This window comes from Myodes glareolus, chromosome X (assembly GCF_982192425.1).
Source record: "Myodes glareolus chromosome X, mMyoGla1.1, whole genome shotgun sequence".
Lineage (NCBI taxonomy): Eukaryota > Metazoa > Chordata > Mammalia > Rodentia > Cricetidae > Myodes > Myodes glareolus.
The window spans coordinates 113368877-113383685 of record NC_142053.1 but is presented as its reverse complement, the minus strand read 5'-3'; the positions used below and the strand labels follow the sequence as shown (position 1 = coordinate 113383685).

Genomic DNA, 14809 nt, shown 5'->3' with positions numbered 1-14809 from the left:
CACAAGGTAGCGAACTCTTTGCTAGTAAACATGCTTGGTAACTGAGGAAGTTCATCGGTGATATCACTCTGTAAGTTTACCAAAAATAATTAATTTCTGGTTAATGTAGAACCTAAATAGGGAAGGGGAACTGAAAAGGTTTTGGAAAGCACTCTTACTAGATTCGCCACCTCCTGGTGCCCATCAAAGTATAAAGTGAGGCATGATTGGGTAGGCAGCACCCTTAGGAGAATAATGGGACCCTCCTCTCCTCCTCCTGAGTGCCAGTCAGAATCTCAAGAAAGTTGACTAAGTTGATGACAGGGACCGTCCATGTCAGCCCAGGGATAATGCAGTATCCTCCACTGTTGTGGAATATTACCTTAGCTATGTAAAGATGTGTTACATTTGATTATGTTGCGGAATATTACTTTAACTATGCAAAGGTGTGTTGCATTTGTTTACACTGCATTTGTTTAGCTATGTAAAGATGTGTTGCATTTGTTTTCACCTTGCCTGCCTAAGGCACCTGATTGGTCTAATAAAAAGCTGAAGAGCCAATAGCTAGGCAGTTAAGGGATAGGTGGGGCTGGTGGGCAGAGAGAATAAGCAGGAGAAGGAATCTGGGACTAGGGGGAAAAAAAGAGAAAGAGAGGGAGCTGCCCAGGGCCAGCCAGCCAGGCAGCTGCCAGTCAGTCAGACATGGGAGAAGCAGAAATAGTAGGACAGAACGAAAGAAAGGTAAAAAGCCCCAAGGCAAAACATAGATGAAGAGAAACAGGTTAAATTAATTTATATGTGGGACAAGTATACAATAAGGCCAAGCATTCATAAATAATAATATGTCTCCAAGCTATGATTTGTGGGCTGGTGGTCTGAGAAAGACCATTACACTCCCCCACACTTTGTCATAATCACCACACAAACTCATTAAGATCAGCTAACTGTGTGTGGCCTTCTTAGAGGGTATGATGGTTGGACTTTTGCTTTTCTTTTTATTTTGAGACAGGGTTTCTGTGTGTAGCCCCAGCTGTACTGGAACTCACTCTGTAGACCAGGCTGGCATTGAACTCAGAGATATGCTTGCCTCTGCCTCCCAAGTACTGGTATTAAAAAGTGTGCACCCCTGTACCAACTTATGGTGAGTTTAAAAGTCAACTTGCTACAACCCAGAAACACTTGCGAACGGAGTCTCAGTTGATAAGAATAGAGAAAACTAGCCAAAAAGAACCAGCAAACAAAGATCCAAGCATTTCTCTCTCTGCTCTTGACCATGGGTGTGAAGCTTTAAATCTCTGCCTTGCCTTCCCTCCAGTGACAGACTGTAAGCTGGAGCCATAAGCCAAATAAGCCCTTCCTTCCCTGTGTTGCTTTTTGTTAGGATATTCTCAGAGCAACAGAAATAAAATTAGAGCAGGGACCCGGCTAACAAAGCCATACTCTGAAGAGGACAGCAGTGTGGCACTCACATGCCTTCTAGTCTAGAGCCGTGAGTTTCTGGTAGGTAGGCTGTGTTGCCTCTTCAGCATCTCAGGGTTTTTTTTTGGGGGGGGGTTTCAAGACAAGGTTTCTCTGTAGCTTTGGAGGCTGTCCTGGAACTAGCTCTTGTAGACCAGGCTGGCCTCAAACTCACAGAGATCCGCCTGTCTCTGCCTCCCAAGTGCTGGGATTAAAGGCATACACCACCACTGCCTGGCTCATCTCAGTTTTTAATAACGTCTTCTTTAATGTTTTCTTGGTCCATCTAATTGAACCTTTGTCGATTCTGTTGCTCCTTCCAGAGAACCACTTGTTCATTCTGTTGATTTCTGTTCAGCTCATTATTGTGGCCTTCTTTCCTGCTTTGGGTTTAATTTCTTCTGGTGCAGTTTCTTGGGGTGGGAAGCTAAGTTTAGTGATGGGACAATGCTCTTCTCTGTTGTGCACCTTTTCATCTATGGATTGTCCTCCAAATGCTGCTTTAGCTGCTCTCAGACCTGGTAGGATGCTTTATGTCACATATCTTCCTGGCCCTTTCCCTTCACTTTATTCCAGATTATACAACACACTCTGCAGCAGCATTTCTTAGGGCATTTTCGTTTTTATTGTATTTTGAAACTCATAAATTAGATATTTTCTCCCTAGAACTGTTCCTTGCTTTTCTTCATTTCTAGCATGTCTTTACTTGCTTTTATTATCTTCTTTACTTTTGATGCTTAGGTACTCTATTTTTGCCCCTTTTGGAGTCCTGTGGATTTATTTTTGAGACAGGATAAAGAAACAACAATGAAGAATAAGCAGGAATTAAGAGGCAGTCAATCTCTCTCATTTTCCGAAAGGAAAAATGAGAGAGAGAGAGAGAGAGAAAGTACGGACTTAGTAGAGATTGATGGCATTCAATAGGAGATGATAATCAAACAGTATAAAAGAGCTATCACTTTCAGTCCATTCCGAGAAAGGGAAAAACAAGCAATTTCTCAAGAACTTTTCTTGCATGTTTATAAAAACAGTGTGACTGAATGCTAGGGATTGACTCACTCAGGGAAACAGCACCAGAGGGGTGTTAGTCAGGTAGGTCTGTAGATTCTAAACATCCGCTATGATGGAAACATGAGTTCTTTGGTTTTCATCTGAGATTACCCATGCAAAAGAATAGAATAGGACGTCTTAAATCTACAGTTCAAAAGAAAAAGAGAGACTACAAAATTTTAAAGCTGCTATTGAAGCCAGGTCGGGGCACACATGCAGTACCAGCACTTGAGAGGCAGAGGCTGGAGGATCAGGAGTTCAAGATATCCTTGGCTACACAGAGAGCTAGAGGCTAGTTTTGGCTACATGAGATCCAGTCTCAAACAAAACAAAGCCGTAGCTATTTAACTCTGAACGCTCTTGGGCTTAACTCATTTGGTTCAGAGTGTCATCGGACAGCTTCCTGTGATTCCTCACTCAACACAGCTTTCAAGGTTGACCAACACCCTAGCATCTGTAGCCAGAAAGAAAATTACCAGGAACAGTGCAATGACTGACTCTGAAGGGACTTCGAGGTATATCCAGAGCGAATGTGTGCGGGTAGGCACCCACAGCTAGACAGAGCGAATGTGTGCGGGTAGGCACCCACAGCTAGGCAGAGCGAATGTGTGCGGGTAGGCACACCCTACCCTAGACAGCTAGGTCTGCCTATTAGGCCAACAGGGATAACAACAGAGCGCCAGCACAGTTACAGGGAGCATAGGGATTTAGTTTGCTGTTTTGAAATTTCCTGGAATTCTTACTGAGCTTGCAGTAGAAATGGGGAATACATTCTAAGTTTTGGGGAAAGTATGAGAAAAATGTTCACAAATCTGTAAGGAAAAAGAGCAAATTCCTTCTTAGTTTGAGGCATATTAAGTAACATATTAGGGGTTTGGGGGAGGGTCTGTATTGTACTATAAAGAACGAAGCAGAGAAGAGTGGAAAGATGGCTCAGTGGGTAAAAGGATTTGCTTTGCAAGCCTTAGGACCTGGGTTTTAATCCCCAGCACCCATGCAAAACTGGGCATGGCCACACATGCTTGAAACCCCAGACAGAAAGAGAAGATAGAAAGAGAATCCCAACATTGTAATGACTGACCAGCCTAGATGAAATGAAAGCCCTGGGCTCAGTGAGAGACCCTGTCTGAAGGGAAGAAGGTGGCTGGCAATAGATGAAGACACCTGACAGCTTTTTGTGGCTTCTGCATGCACATGCATGGGTACATATATTTGCATGTACTACATACGCCTACATATACTACACACTCACATGCAACCACATAGGACAAAGCAGAGAATGGGGGATGTGGAGACATTTTAGTACAAAAGGACAGGTTTGAATACTGAATCATAGCAGAGAAGGCTGCTAGAAGGAAGATAATGGGAGCCTCAAAGTTCTTGCCTTTAAGACTTCTGTTCAGGGTTCAATTAAAGATGCCAGGATAAACTAAAGGGGGGACTAAAAATCTGAGGGTAAAGAAGTCTACTCACAACAGGTTCTGTTTACCCATGTTATTTACTCTCTCTTCAATCCATCATTTCCCATTGTTCCACCTGATCCGAACATTCCTGGTCATGTATATTCTTAAAACCAGCAATTCCCCAGTCCTAGTAGGTTCCAGGGCTGGAATTCTTTTGCCCCATAGAAAATCAGATAAGAGTTTTCACACACAGACACACAGATCCGTACATGTCTGATGACTCCTTAAAGGAGAAAGTTAGTTAAGAAAGGAACTAAAGGACAAAGGGGAGGGGGGAGGAGGGAAGGGGGGTAATAAAAAAAAAGAAAGGAACTAAATCATCAGGGAATTCTAGAGGAGAAGTGTGCTACGGTACATTTTTAGGGGGTTAGAAAGAGCCAAAAGGTTTATTTTCAGTACAATTATGAATAGGGCATGGGGTTGTTTAAATCAGTATGCCGCTTCTTTTTTATCAGCATGCATGGAATTGGGTAGCCAAGCAACCTACATAAACAGTCAGGGAGAAGCTGCTGGCTCTTTATCAGAAAGCACGGACACCAGATTGACACTTCAGTTTCTATGGGCCCAGGTCTGGAGTTTATACTTATTGCTCAGTGTTTTTTTTTTTTTTTTTTTTAATACTTATTGCTCTAGGCAGAAGAAACAAAGAGGACACCCAGGCCTCTAAATTATCAGTTCTGGGGTATGCTGCTATCACCAGCTCTGGGTGTGGGGTAAAACCAGAGCAGCAGCTTGGGTAAGCAGTAATTCTATGTCCTTGGATATTTGTGACTATCTTAAATAGAATGCTCTTTGTCTGGGCCCTAAACACTGACCAAATGCCTGCTGATAAAGATAATTGCAGGAAGGCAGATCTCTGCATTTACCTGGGAGAGAGGAATGAAGCCTGGCAGTGGGAAACTGTTCTGGACTAGAGAATTAATTCCTAAAACTGTAACAGAAAGGGTGTTCAGCTACAGCAAAATATCTACGGCAAAAGACAGCCACTTTATTCACAAAGCAATAATGCCAAAAAGCCTGCATTTTGGTTTAGCCTTTACCAGATCCCTTGGTTCTGATAAGTTGTTTGTGAAGTTGGCTGAGCAATTACTGTGTAATGTTGCAGCTTGCAGCAGGAAGATAATGAGAGAGAGAGAGAGAGAGAGAGAGAGAGAGAGAGAGAGAGAGAGAGAGAGAGAACAGGAAGAGTGGTCTGTTTGCAGTCCAGAGAACCAAAGAGGCCAGAGCACCATATCTAAGCATCAAAGAGTTACAGGATAAAACAAAGGAACAGCTCAGATTTCCAGATTTCCAGTTAAATATGTCAGTGCTTTTAAATTACATGTTTTTACCTTACCCAGCATCACTGTCATGGACCCACCTTCTCATATTCATGAGAGAAAGCCATTTTCCTTGAGTTCAGGAACTGCCAACATCAGTTCTAAAGCTATCTAAGGCCTGCTTGGTGTTCTGTGCACCATAGGACCTTCAGCACCATTCCGGTCTAAATGCTACTTGTGTTCACCTTCCCCAAGAGTTGAAATACCCAAAGGTGTCTACAGAGTTTCCGGAGAATCCCCTGTGCAGGGTCTGGGGGAGGAAATGGAGCAATGGGAGGAAGGTGTCGAAACTGTGGTGGAAACCACCACATTATCTATACTATTTTGAATAATTGTTTCAAAGTAATAATTACTGGATATCATCGAATTCATAATGTTTTCTTTGAGAGGAGATCGCTCTGTGTATCTCTGGCTATCCTGGACCTCAGTCTGTAGACCAGACTGGTCTTGAACTCACAGAGATCCACCTACCTCTGCCTCCTGAATGCTGGGATTAAATGTGTGTGCCACCACACTCTGCAAAACTAAGTAATACTGTTTAACAAAACTAGCATGATATAAGTTTCTTATTTCTCTAATATGTGACACACCTTAAATAGTTAAGACCATAATCTAGCAACACACACACAAATATTATTTTTGGCCCATTTCAGGTATATTGCAATCTGATAAGTTAAATGTGATTAATAATATTTCTGTTTAATATGCTGATTCCTGTAAGATCAGCAAGCAGAGAAAAAATTGTACCAATTGAATATATACATACAAAATAAATTTCTAGCAAAGTTAAATTTCACATATTCTCTTCTATACTGGTTATAGAATTTATATGTAAGTAATAAAACACCACTTCTATTGGATGGAAGAAATGATCATAAAAATATTTTACATTTATTCAAAAAGTAAAACCAGTGAGTTTTACATCATTGTTAATAAAGAAGTCACTAGTATCACGGAGACTGCCTGTTTTGGTGTAACATTGGTTCTTTTCACTTTGCAAATGTCTACCAGATCTTGCTTTTACCTGATTTATCTGTAGAATCTTCAAATTCCACGAGGAAAGAGTACCCATTATTCCAAATGTGGAGGCAGGTGCTGGGGTCATAAGAGATAGTGAGCGGTTTTAAGCCAGGGTCATAAACACTGTCCCTCCATCGGATGTTGATGGGTGACTGTCGATCACCCGCAGGAACAAGGTCCAAGTTCTCCCAGAGTGGAGGTACTAGGAGAGAGAAAAACCAGGCAGTTAGCAAGAACAACCACTATCTAGCACCACATATAAGACCATCTCATTAGGGAAGAAACCAAAGAGGGCAAAGACAGCTCACAGTCTCAGAAACTTGGGGCCTTAATCCACTGCATAAAGCAAATCAGGGCAGGCCAGAGAGCACCTTGCCAGGGCATCTTCATTCGGTCATCTCAGTAAAACCAACCCACCTCAGCCTGTCTGCTAATGTGACCTGAAGCCAGTGTCATCCATTCTGTGGGATCAGCAAAATACATAGGGATTGGAGTGTGGAAATGGTTTTCACAAATGCTGCTCTTTGTCTCGTTGCAGTTTCTTGAACTCCAACTACTGGTTTCAAATACAAAATCAAGTGAACCTTCAATAACACACTTTATCTCAGCAAAGGGAACAAGGTTAGAACTGTTGGAAAGCAAACTTGAATTCAGTGTTGTCAGTTTTCGAGTGGTTGGCTGGTATAGCCTACGTCCTCGAAGGTGACTGCACCATATATGTGTGCGTGCCAGGTTAGCCTCTGTAAAGAACTGTGAGGAGCAAGTAGCCACTCTGTAAGGCCCGGATAGACACCAGCATTGCTGAGGTCCCTCAAGCCCACTGTTTGTCACAAGACCGTGGACATAGTCTTTTAAGGTATATTACATAGTTTGTCCAAAACAGGCACTGACTATATGGCTTGACCTGTTCCTTCCTCCATGGAGCCAAGCCCAGGTCTTTGTAGCAATACATACCAGCAGACTTCCTGATGGTGACACAGGTCGACCTGTTAAGCCACCCAGACATAATGAGCAGAACCCACACCTATTAATTTGGGGTGGTCTGCCTGGTCAAACTGGATGATTGCATGTAAAAGAACACGAACAGATTTACCACCCTGAACAAAACTCAACTCCAAATAAGTCAAAGACGTCAGCATAAAACCAGATACAGCGAGCTCGGTAGAAGAGAAAGCGGGGAATGCCTTGAATGAATTGGCGCAGGGAAAGACTTCTGAACAAAACACCATTAACACGAGCGCTAAGATCAACAAATAATGACTAAATACTACTGTTCTACTGAAAGAACATAGCAGTAAAATGGCTCACAGATTAGTGCCTTGCTCAGTCATTATCAGAGACGCTTCCTCCTGCAGCAGAAAACAAATACAGAGACCTACAGGCAGACAACATGCAGAGAGTAAGAGACCATGGAACATTAATCCCTAAATGAGATGTGTTCATCAAGTCCCTCCCCTCGGGGCTCTGGGAACCCTGTAGAAAAGGAAAGAACCAGAGAGGATGGAGGACACCAAGGAAACAAAGCCCAATGAATCAACATGACTGAAGCTCATATGAACTCAGGGACTGAGGGAGCACGCACAGGGCCTGCACACATTGGCACCAGATGGGGCCCTAGAGCTAAAAGGAAAACTGGGCACGTGTCCCCATTCCTAACCCAGCAGTATCTTCAGTTGATAACCCCTTGCAAAGGAAAATTTCGTTATCTCAAAGTAAGTTTCGCTGGGAAACAAACTACTCTTAAGGGTAGGCTGCCTGCCCAGCAGTACGTGGCCAAAAGAAAGCGAACAGCTGCTTTGGTGGTACCTTGTCTCATAATACTATGACAGGGATTTTTTTTTTTAGCCTTTTCTTTTGTTTTTTTGTTTTTTTTTTTTTTTTGAGATAGGATTTCTCTGTGTAGTCCAAACTGTCCTGGAACTCGCTCTATAGGCCAGTCTGGCCTTGAATCTGCCTCTGCCTCCCCAGTGGTAAGATTAAAGGTGTGTACCACTACTGCTCGCCTTATTTTTTATTTTTGTATTTTAAATTTTTTTCTCCCCTTTTGTGCTACAGATCCTTTGTGTATATATTATGGCTTACAGTTGAGTGTTTTTATGGGATTCCTGAGTGTGTGAACAAGTGGATCTCTTCATCTACATCTGTGTCTTGTGTCTTTTCTTGGGTTCTTTTCCTTCTTTTTGTTTTGTCCTATCCCAACATGTCAGTTTTTTAATCTATATATTATATTTATTATACATCATTCCTTAGAAACCTGACTCTTTTCTTAGCCTGCATATGTATACATAGTGAGTTCTAGGACAGTCAAGACTATATAGAGACCCTGACTAAAACATAAAAAGAAAAAAATAATAATAATAGAAAATTGTTTATTTTCTAATGAGAGACAGAAAGGGGGTGGATCTGGATCGAGGGGAGGTAGAGAGGAACTGGGAGGAGTAGAGGGAGGGAAAACAGTAATCAGGATATATTATATTTTAAAAAACTGTTTTTTGTGTTTGATTTTTGTTTTTGTTTTTTTGAGACAGGATTTCTCTGTGTAGTCTTGGCTGTCCTGAAACTCACTCTGTAGAACTCACAGAGATCTGCCTGCCTCTGCTTCCCAAGTCCTGGCATTAAAAGCATGCGCCACCACCACCTGACAAAAAACAATCTTTTTTTTCTCTTTGCTGCAAGCTGCATTGAGTGGGCTAGCCTGGGCTGCATTGAGTGGGCTAGCCTGGGCTGCATTGAGTGGGCTAGCCTGGGCAGTGCTAGAGACCTCATCTGGGTAGTGATGATAAGGGACAGCTGGTGACCTGACCAATCCAGCTACCAGCAAGGCCAGAACCAGGGCTATGTGTTGCCCCACCTCAACATCTGCCTCAGCTATGAACTGTTAGAGCAGGTAAAGGAGATGAACCTACAGATCTAAAACAGCAGGACCTCTATGACGCAGGACGACAACCGGATATCCTAGAGGAGCCCCATTGGGAGCCCACCAACAGTGGCATAGAAGAAGTCAGAATCCTCAAGCCAGACTAATGACTTGTGTCGATGAACACTTGCAAGTAACGATGACTGAACTAGGGGCTGGAGAGGTTGCCCCATGGTTAAGAGCACTGACTGTTCTTCCAGCAGTTCTGCGTTCAATTCCCAGACTCACATCGTGGCTTACAACCATTCATAATGAGATCTGGTGCCTTCTTCTGGCCTGCAAGCATACATGCAGACATAACAAATTTTAAAAAGAGAGATGAATGAACTACAGGATAAACTGTGTGACTCAAGGGCCACACTACAGCTTCCATGACAAGATTCTTCTCTCTCTCTTTTGTTTTGTTACTTTATTTTGTTTGGGTTTTGGTTTTTCTTTTAAATTTGGGTTTGTGGGGGGGGTTGCAAGGGGACAGAGATAAGTGGGATTGGAATGCTTGATGTGAAATCCACAAAGAATCAATAAAAGTTAGAAAAAATAAATTTTGGATAAAAGGAAAAAAATGGAAGCATCAAGAATGGACAGAATCAAGGCCAACAAGAAAAAGAGGAGAAACACGGGGCAACAGAGATGGCTCACTGGTTAAGAGTGCTTGCTACCCTTGCAGAGGATCTGAATTTGGTTTCTAGTACCCACATGGGGGGGTGGCTCAAACACATAAACCCCCAGCTCCAGGGAATCTGACTCCCCCTTCTGGCCTCTTCAGGTTGCTGTATAGTCACATACACATGTATGTATATAAAAATGAAAGTCATAAAAAAGCAGGAGTAACACAGATGGCCAGAAGTTAGCAGCAATGCCCTGCACATCTTGCCCCTTCGCCGACTCTATGGGTTTGGTAAAACAGCTGTGTTGTTAACCAGGAAAATCTCCCATGTAAGTTGGCGTCATCCTCATTCTCCTACTGACACAAAAACAGAATCTTGTCTAGGGTTCACTATTATAGAGAAGGTAATTCACCAAGTCTTATCTTTTGTTTGCTTGATTTTATTTTATCAAGTGTCCTTGCAGATATGGAGTCCTCCTGAGAGTGTTGACCTCCTGACGGTTCTCAACAGGAGGAAGAATTCAGTCCCCTAAGAGACATTTGAGTTTCCAGAAGACACAAGACAAAACTAGCATAGGGTTCTACTGCCCTCTACTGGATAAGGACCAGAGATGCTGCACAGGATGGACAGGCTCTGCAAAGCAAGAATTATCCTACAGGAGGAAATGTCCCTGGTGCCAAAATCGAGAAACCTTCACCTAGAGCCAAAAACTACACACGAACTCAAAGTTTGGTTCACAGCCTAGTCAGTTTCAAAGATTCCTGGCCCAAGGAAACCTATCTTGCACTTCTGACATCCTCAGACTATGGCCGATAACCTGAGAAGTCATAAAGTTAAAAAGCCAACAAGTCCAGCCTGGTCTGCAGAGCAAGTTCCAGGATAGCTGGGGCTTGAAACCAGAGTTCCAGAGAAACTGTGTCTCAGAAAAACAAAACCAAAGCCAAAGTCAAACCAAACCAAACTAAAACCAACAAACAAAGCCTATCAGGTGAGTGTCCTGTGAAGATCATGGAAGAACTGGAATGCTAGTTATCAGGTCCCTAAGATAATGACCTCAGTCACCTTTAATTCAGAAAATGGGAACTATAAATTCTCACATCCACGCAAGCGATCAGCAGCCCAAGAAAACCAGGTTGGGCCTACTCCTTCAACTGCCCTTTACGATTATAATGCTAGACTCAGCTGCTACCTTTTGCTTTACAAGTTCAGCTTCCATCAGACTTCATCTCATCCCATTCCCCTCCCCTTTTACTGATCTAGACCACTGAGAGCGGGAAGTCCTGGTCATTGTCCTCTTAGACAGCTTTTGGTCAAGAGCTTGTTTTCAAAAGATGCACTCATATTTTTCATCCTCCTCTCTCCCTGTCTTTCTCCTTCGAAACTAAAGGCAGATGGGGATAATTTGCTGGTACTTGCTGATTTTTCCCTTGAAATAGGAAGATTATGTTGCATGCTGAGAGGTTTTTATCTTCACATATTTCTTATAGAAAATAAAGCAGCAATGATTGTGTCAAACGCAGCTCAACTTAGTAGAGTCAGATTGTTCATAGGATCTGTAATTACTATGGTGTTAGCTCAGTGTAGAATGTTCATCTCCCAGGCATGATACTGTAGGTTCGATGCCCAGAACCCCCCCTCTGTGTGTGTGTGTGTGTGTGTGTGTGTGTGTGTGTGTGTGTGTGTATTCTGCAGCTGATAAACATCAACACTTAACTTTTCTAAAGATCTTGTCTTAGGGTTTCTATTGCTGTGAGGAGAAACCATGACTGCAGTAACCCTTATAAAAGAAAGCATTTAATTGGGGCTGGCTGGGTCAGAGGTTTAGTCCATTATCATCATGGCAGGGAGCAAGGCAGTGTGCAGGCAGACATGGCGCTAGAGAAGAAGCTGAGAGTTCTACATCTTGATCCACAGGCAGCAGAAGGAGACTGCCACACTCGGCATAGCTTGAGCATATGAGACCTAAAAGCCCACCTCCACAGTGACATACTTCCTCCAACAAGGCCATACCTCCTAATAGTGCCACTCCCTATGGGCCAAGCACTCAAACACATAAGTCTATGGGGGCCATTCCTAGTCAAGTCACCACAGATTGATTTTTTACTTTTATACATATGGTTGTTTTGCCTTCATGGCTGTGTACCACATGCATCTCTTCAGACCCTCAAACTTTTAGATTCCATGTGAACCACACATTTGGCCTCAACTTCTATTCCTGTAGCTTTGATGTACTGTGGGCTCTGGCACTGTTTTACTCTCTCTGGGCTCCTGTAACAGAATATCATAGAGTGGGTGGCTTCTAAACAAAGGGAATAAATGTTTTCTCACAGTTCGAGAGTTTGGAAAGCCCAACAGAAGGCACCCGCAGATATGGTGTCTGTTGAAGGCTACTTTCTGGCTTGTAGACAGCTGTGTTCCTGGTGTCATCTCACTCTGGTCTTCATAAAAGGGCACTCATCCCATACATAATGGCAGAGTCCTCTTCATCTCATTGCCTCCCAAAGACCACATCTCCTACATCATCATCACTGGGATGTCAAGAATTCAACGTACAAGTTTAAGGGAGAGGCACTCAGTTTGTTGCAATCAGCTATTTCTCCAGCCTTAAGAGTATTGCTGTTTCAGTCTTTGGAACATGAGAAGCACACTCATGCCTTAGCCCCTTTGTTCCTTCTACAAAAACTAATCCCCCCACCATTCAGCTCAAGGAATGACTCCTATTATCTTTAGGTCTTGGACTTAATTGCTCCCTCCCTAGCAAAGTTTCCTCTAGTTTTTTATAAGAGGATCATCCCATATCTTTTTATAAAAACAGGGTTTCACTATGTAGCCCTGGCTATCATGGAACTCACCATATATCACAGACCAGGCTGGCCTCAAACTCACAGCGATCCACCTGCCTCTGTCTCCCCAGTGCTGGGATTAAAGGTGTGAGCCACAATACCCAGTTATTTTTAATCACAACATTGACTTACCCTTCCAATCTTCATTCACAGGTATAGTTAGCATTGTATGCTTAACTATCTGCCTCTTCCACTATTCTGCAAGCCAACCTGGCTTTCAGTAGTTGTGGCTCAAATGAATAAGAGAAAGAGCATGATGAAGGTCATGAAGGTGGCACTCTCATGGATGGAATTAATTATTCATGGCTTGAATAAGGATGACAACAATAGACATGCTATAGTGGACACAGGGAAGCTCACAAGGTCTCAACCCTAGATAAAGATACAGACAACTAAGGAACCCTGAGAGTGGGAGAAATTGTTTTCCTCAGGAAAGAGCATACCAAGTGATTATCCAATACCAGATGGTCATCCTGAAAACATACATACAAGTAACATAATACAGAATGAGGCAGTTGAACTTACACATTTAGGAATATATATATGACCATGAATTTGAAAAATAGCAAGGAATATATGGGAGAATTTGGAGGGAAGAGGCAAGGAGGAAATTATGTAATTATAATCTCAAATACAGACATATGAGTTTTTAGGAATTTTTATAGTTTCATAAAGAATATCATTGGTACCTTGACGGACAGTCATTAACTGTAATTTGCTTTGGATAATATGGATGTTTTTGCAATAATAATCTCCCAATCCACGAAATTAAAAGGACTTTTCATTTAAAAAACTTAAAGATGGAGGGGGGGGTGTTACAGCTGTTGCCCAGAAGGAAAGCAGTCGTGGCACAAGTTGCTGAATCCTCCTGAAGCAAGGCTTGATAGCAGTTGGGAAACTGTCTGCAAGAAACCCAGAGTATTTTAAGAAATGAAAACATGAGGAAGGAAATTATAAATTATTGACACCAAACCTGCCAACTCTCCTACCTTCCATCCTTAGGCTCTTTATGATTAAATTTAGAATAGCTCCAGTTATTGCTCTGGTCCCTCTTTGTAACTGAGGTTTTGGTATGATACCCACTTAGCTCATGCGGCTAGTGTAAACTGAGATGTGCTATGAACGAATGACCGTAGGGTCTTTGAAAGCTAAGCACAAAATCATGCAAAAATCCATTTAGAGTTCTAATAGTGATTTCAGGTTAGAAATACAATATTTTGATATATTAAGTTAGCTAAAATACAGTAGAAGAATTAACTTATCTATTTATTTGTACTTTTAAATTATTTATTATTTATTGAATGTATATGGATGCTTTGACTGCATATGTGTCTGTTTTGCCTACACATATGTCTGTGCCCCGTGTGCATGCCTGGTACCTGCAGATGCCTGAATAAAATGTTAGATGTCCCAGGACTACAGTTATAGATGGTTGTGTGCCACCATGTTGGTGCTGGGAATTGAACCTACACCCTCTAGAAGAGCAAGCAGCCAATGCTCTTAACCACTGAACTATCTTTCTAGCTTTTGTTTGAATGAAGTCATTTGAAAACACAGAATTATCTATATGGCTCATATTTGTGGCTCACGTTGCACATCTATTGAATAGCACTATTTATGAATAATCCTTAGAGTAATTACATGTTAAAGACATCACCATCCAGAATATACTGGATTAAATAAAATATATCACAAAAATTAATCTGTTTCCTTTCCCTTTCCTAACCCATTAGAAACTGAGAATGATCTTTGTGGCTTCTCCCTGACCTGCCGGGCAGCACTGCTCTCCACCCTCACTGGCTTTCTAGCCTGTCTTTGTCCTGAGGGCTGTGCATTTCCTACAGAACCAAAGACCATCTTCATACACTTTGGCCTTATGCAGGGATATATAGGCTCTCCTTAAGGCCTTATGCAGGGATGCACAGACAGGCTCTCCATAGGACATTACTGCAGGGATGCACAGACAGGCTCTCCATAGGACATTACTGCAGGGATGCACAGACAGGCTCTCCATAGGGCATTACTGCAGGGATGCACAGACAGGCTCTCCTTAAGGCGTTAATGACAGTCATAGGAGCACAGGTGGACCTGCTGGACTATCAGGGTTGTGGTGGGAAATGCTGAGGCTGAACTGACTAAGCAGTGGAATCAC

General features: G+C 42.5%; 1 protein-coding gene across 1 annotated transcript in view; it reads right to left on the bottom strand.

The window, feature by feature from the left end:
* The window catches only part of Ca5b (carbonic anhydrase 5B), a 51162-nt gene that overhangs the window by 21032 nt on the left and 15321 nt on the right, over window positions 1–14809 (bottom strand). The window contains exon 3 of the mRNA XM_048440632.3: window positions 6294–6491. Coding sequence (XP_048296589.2) covers window positions 6294–6491 — 198 coding nt within the window. The remainder of the gene's footprint in view (window positions 1–6293; window positions 6492–14809) is intronic.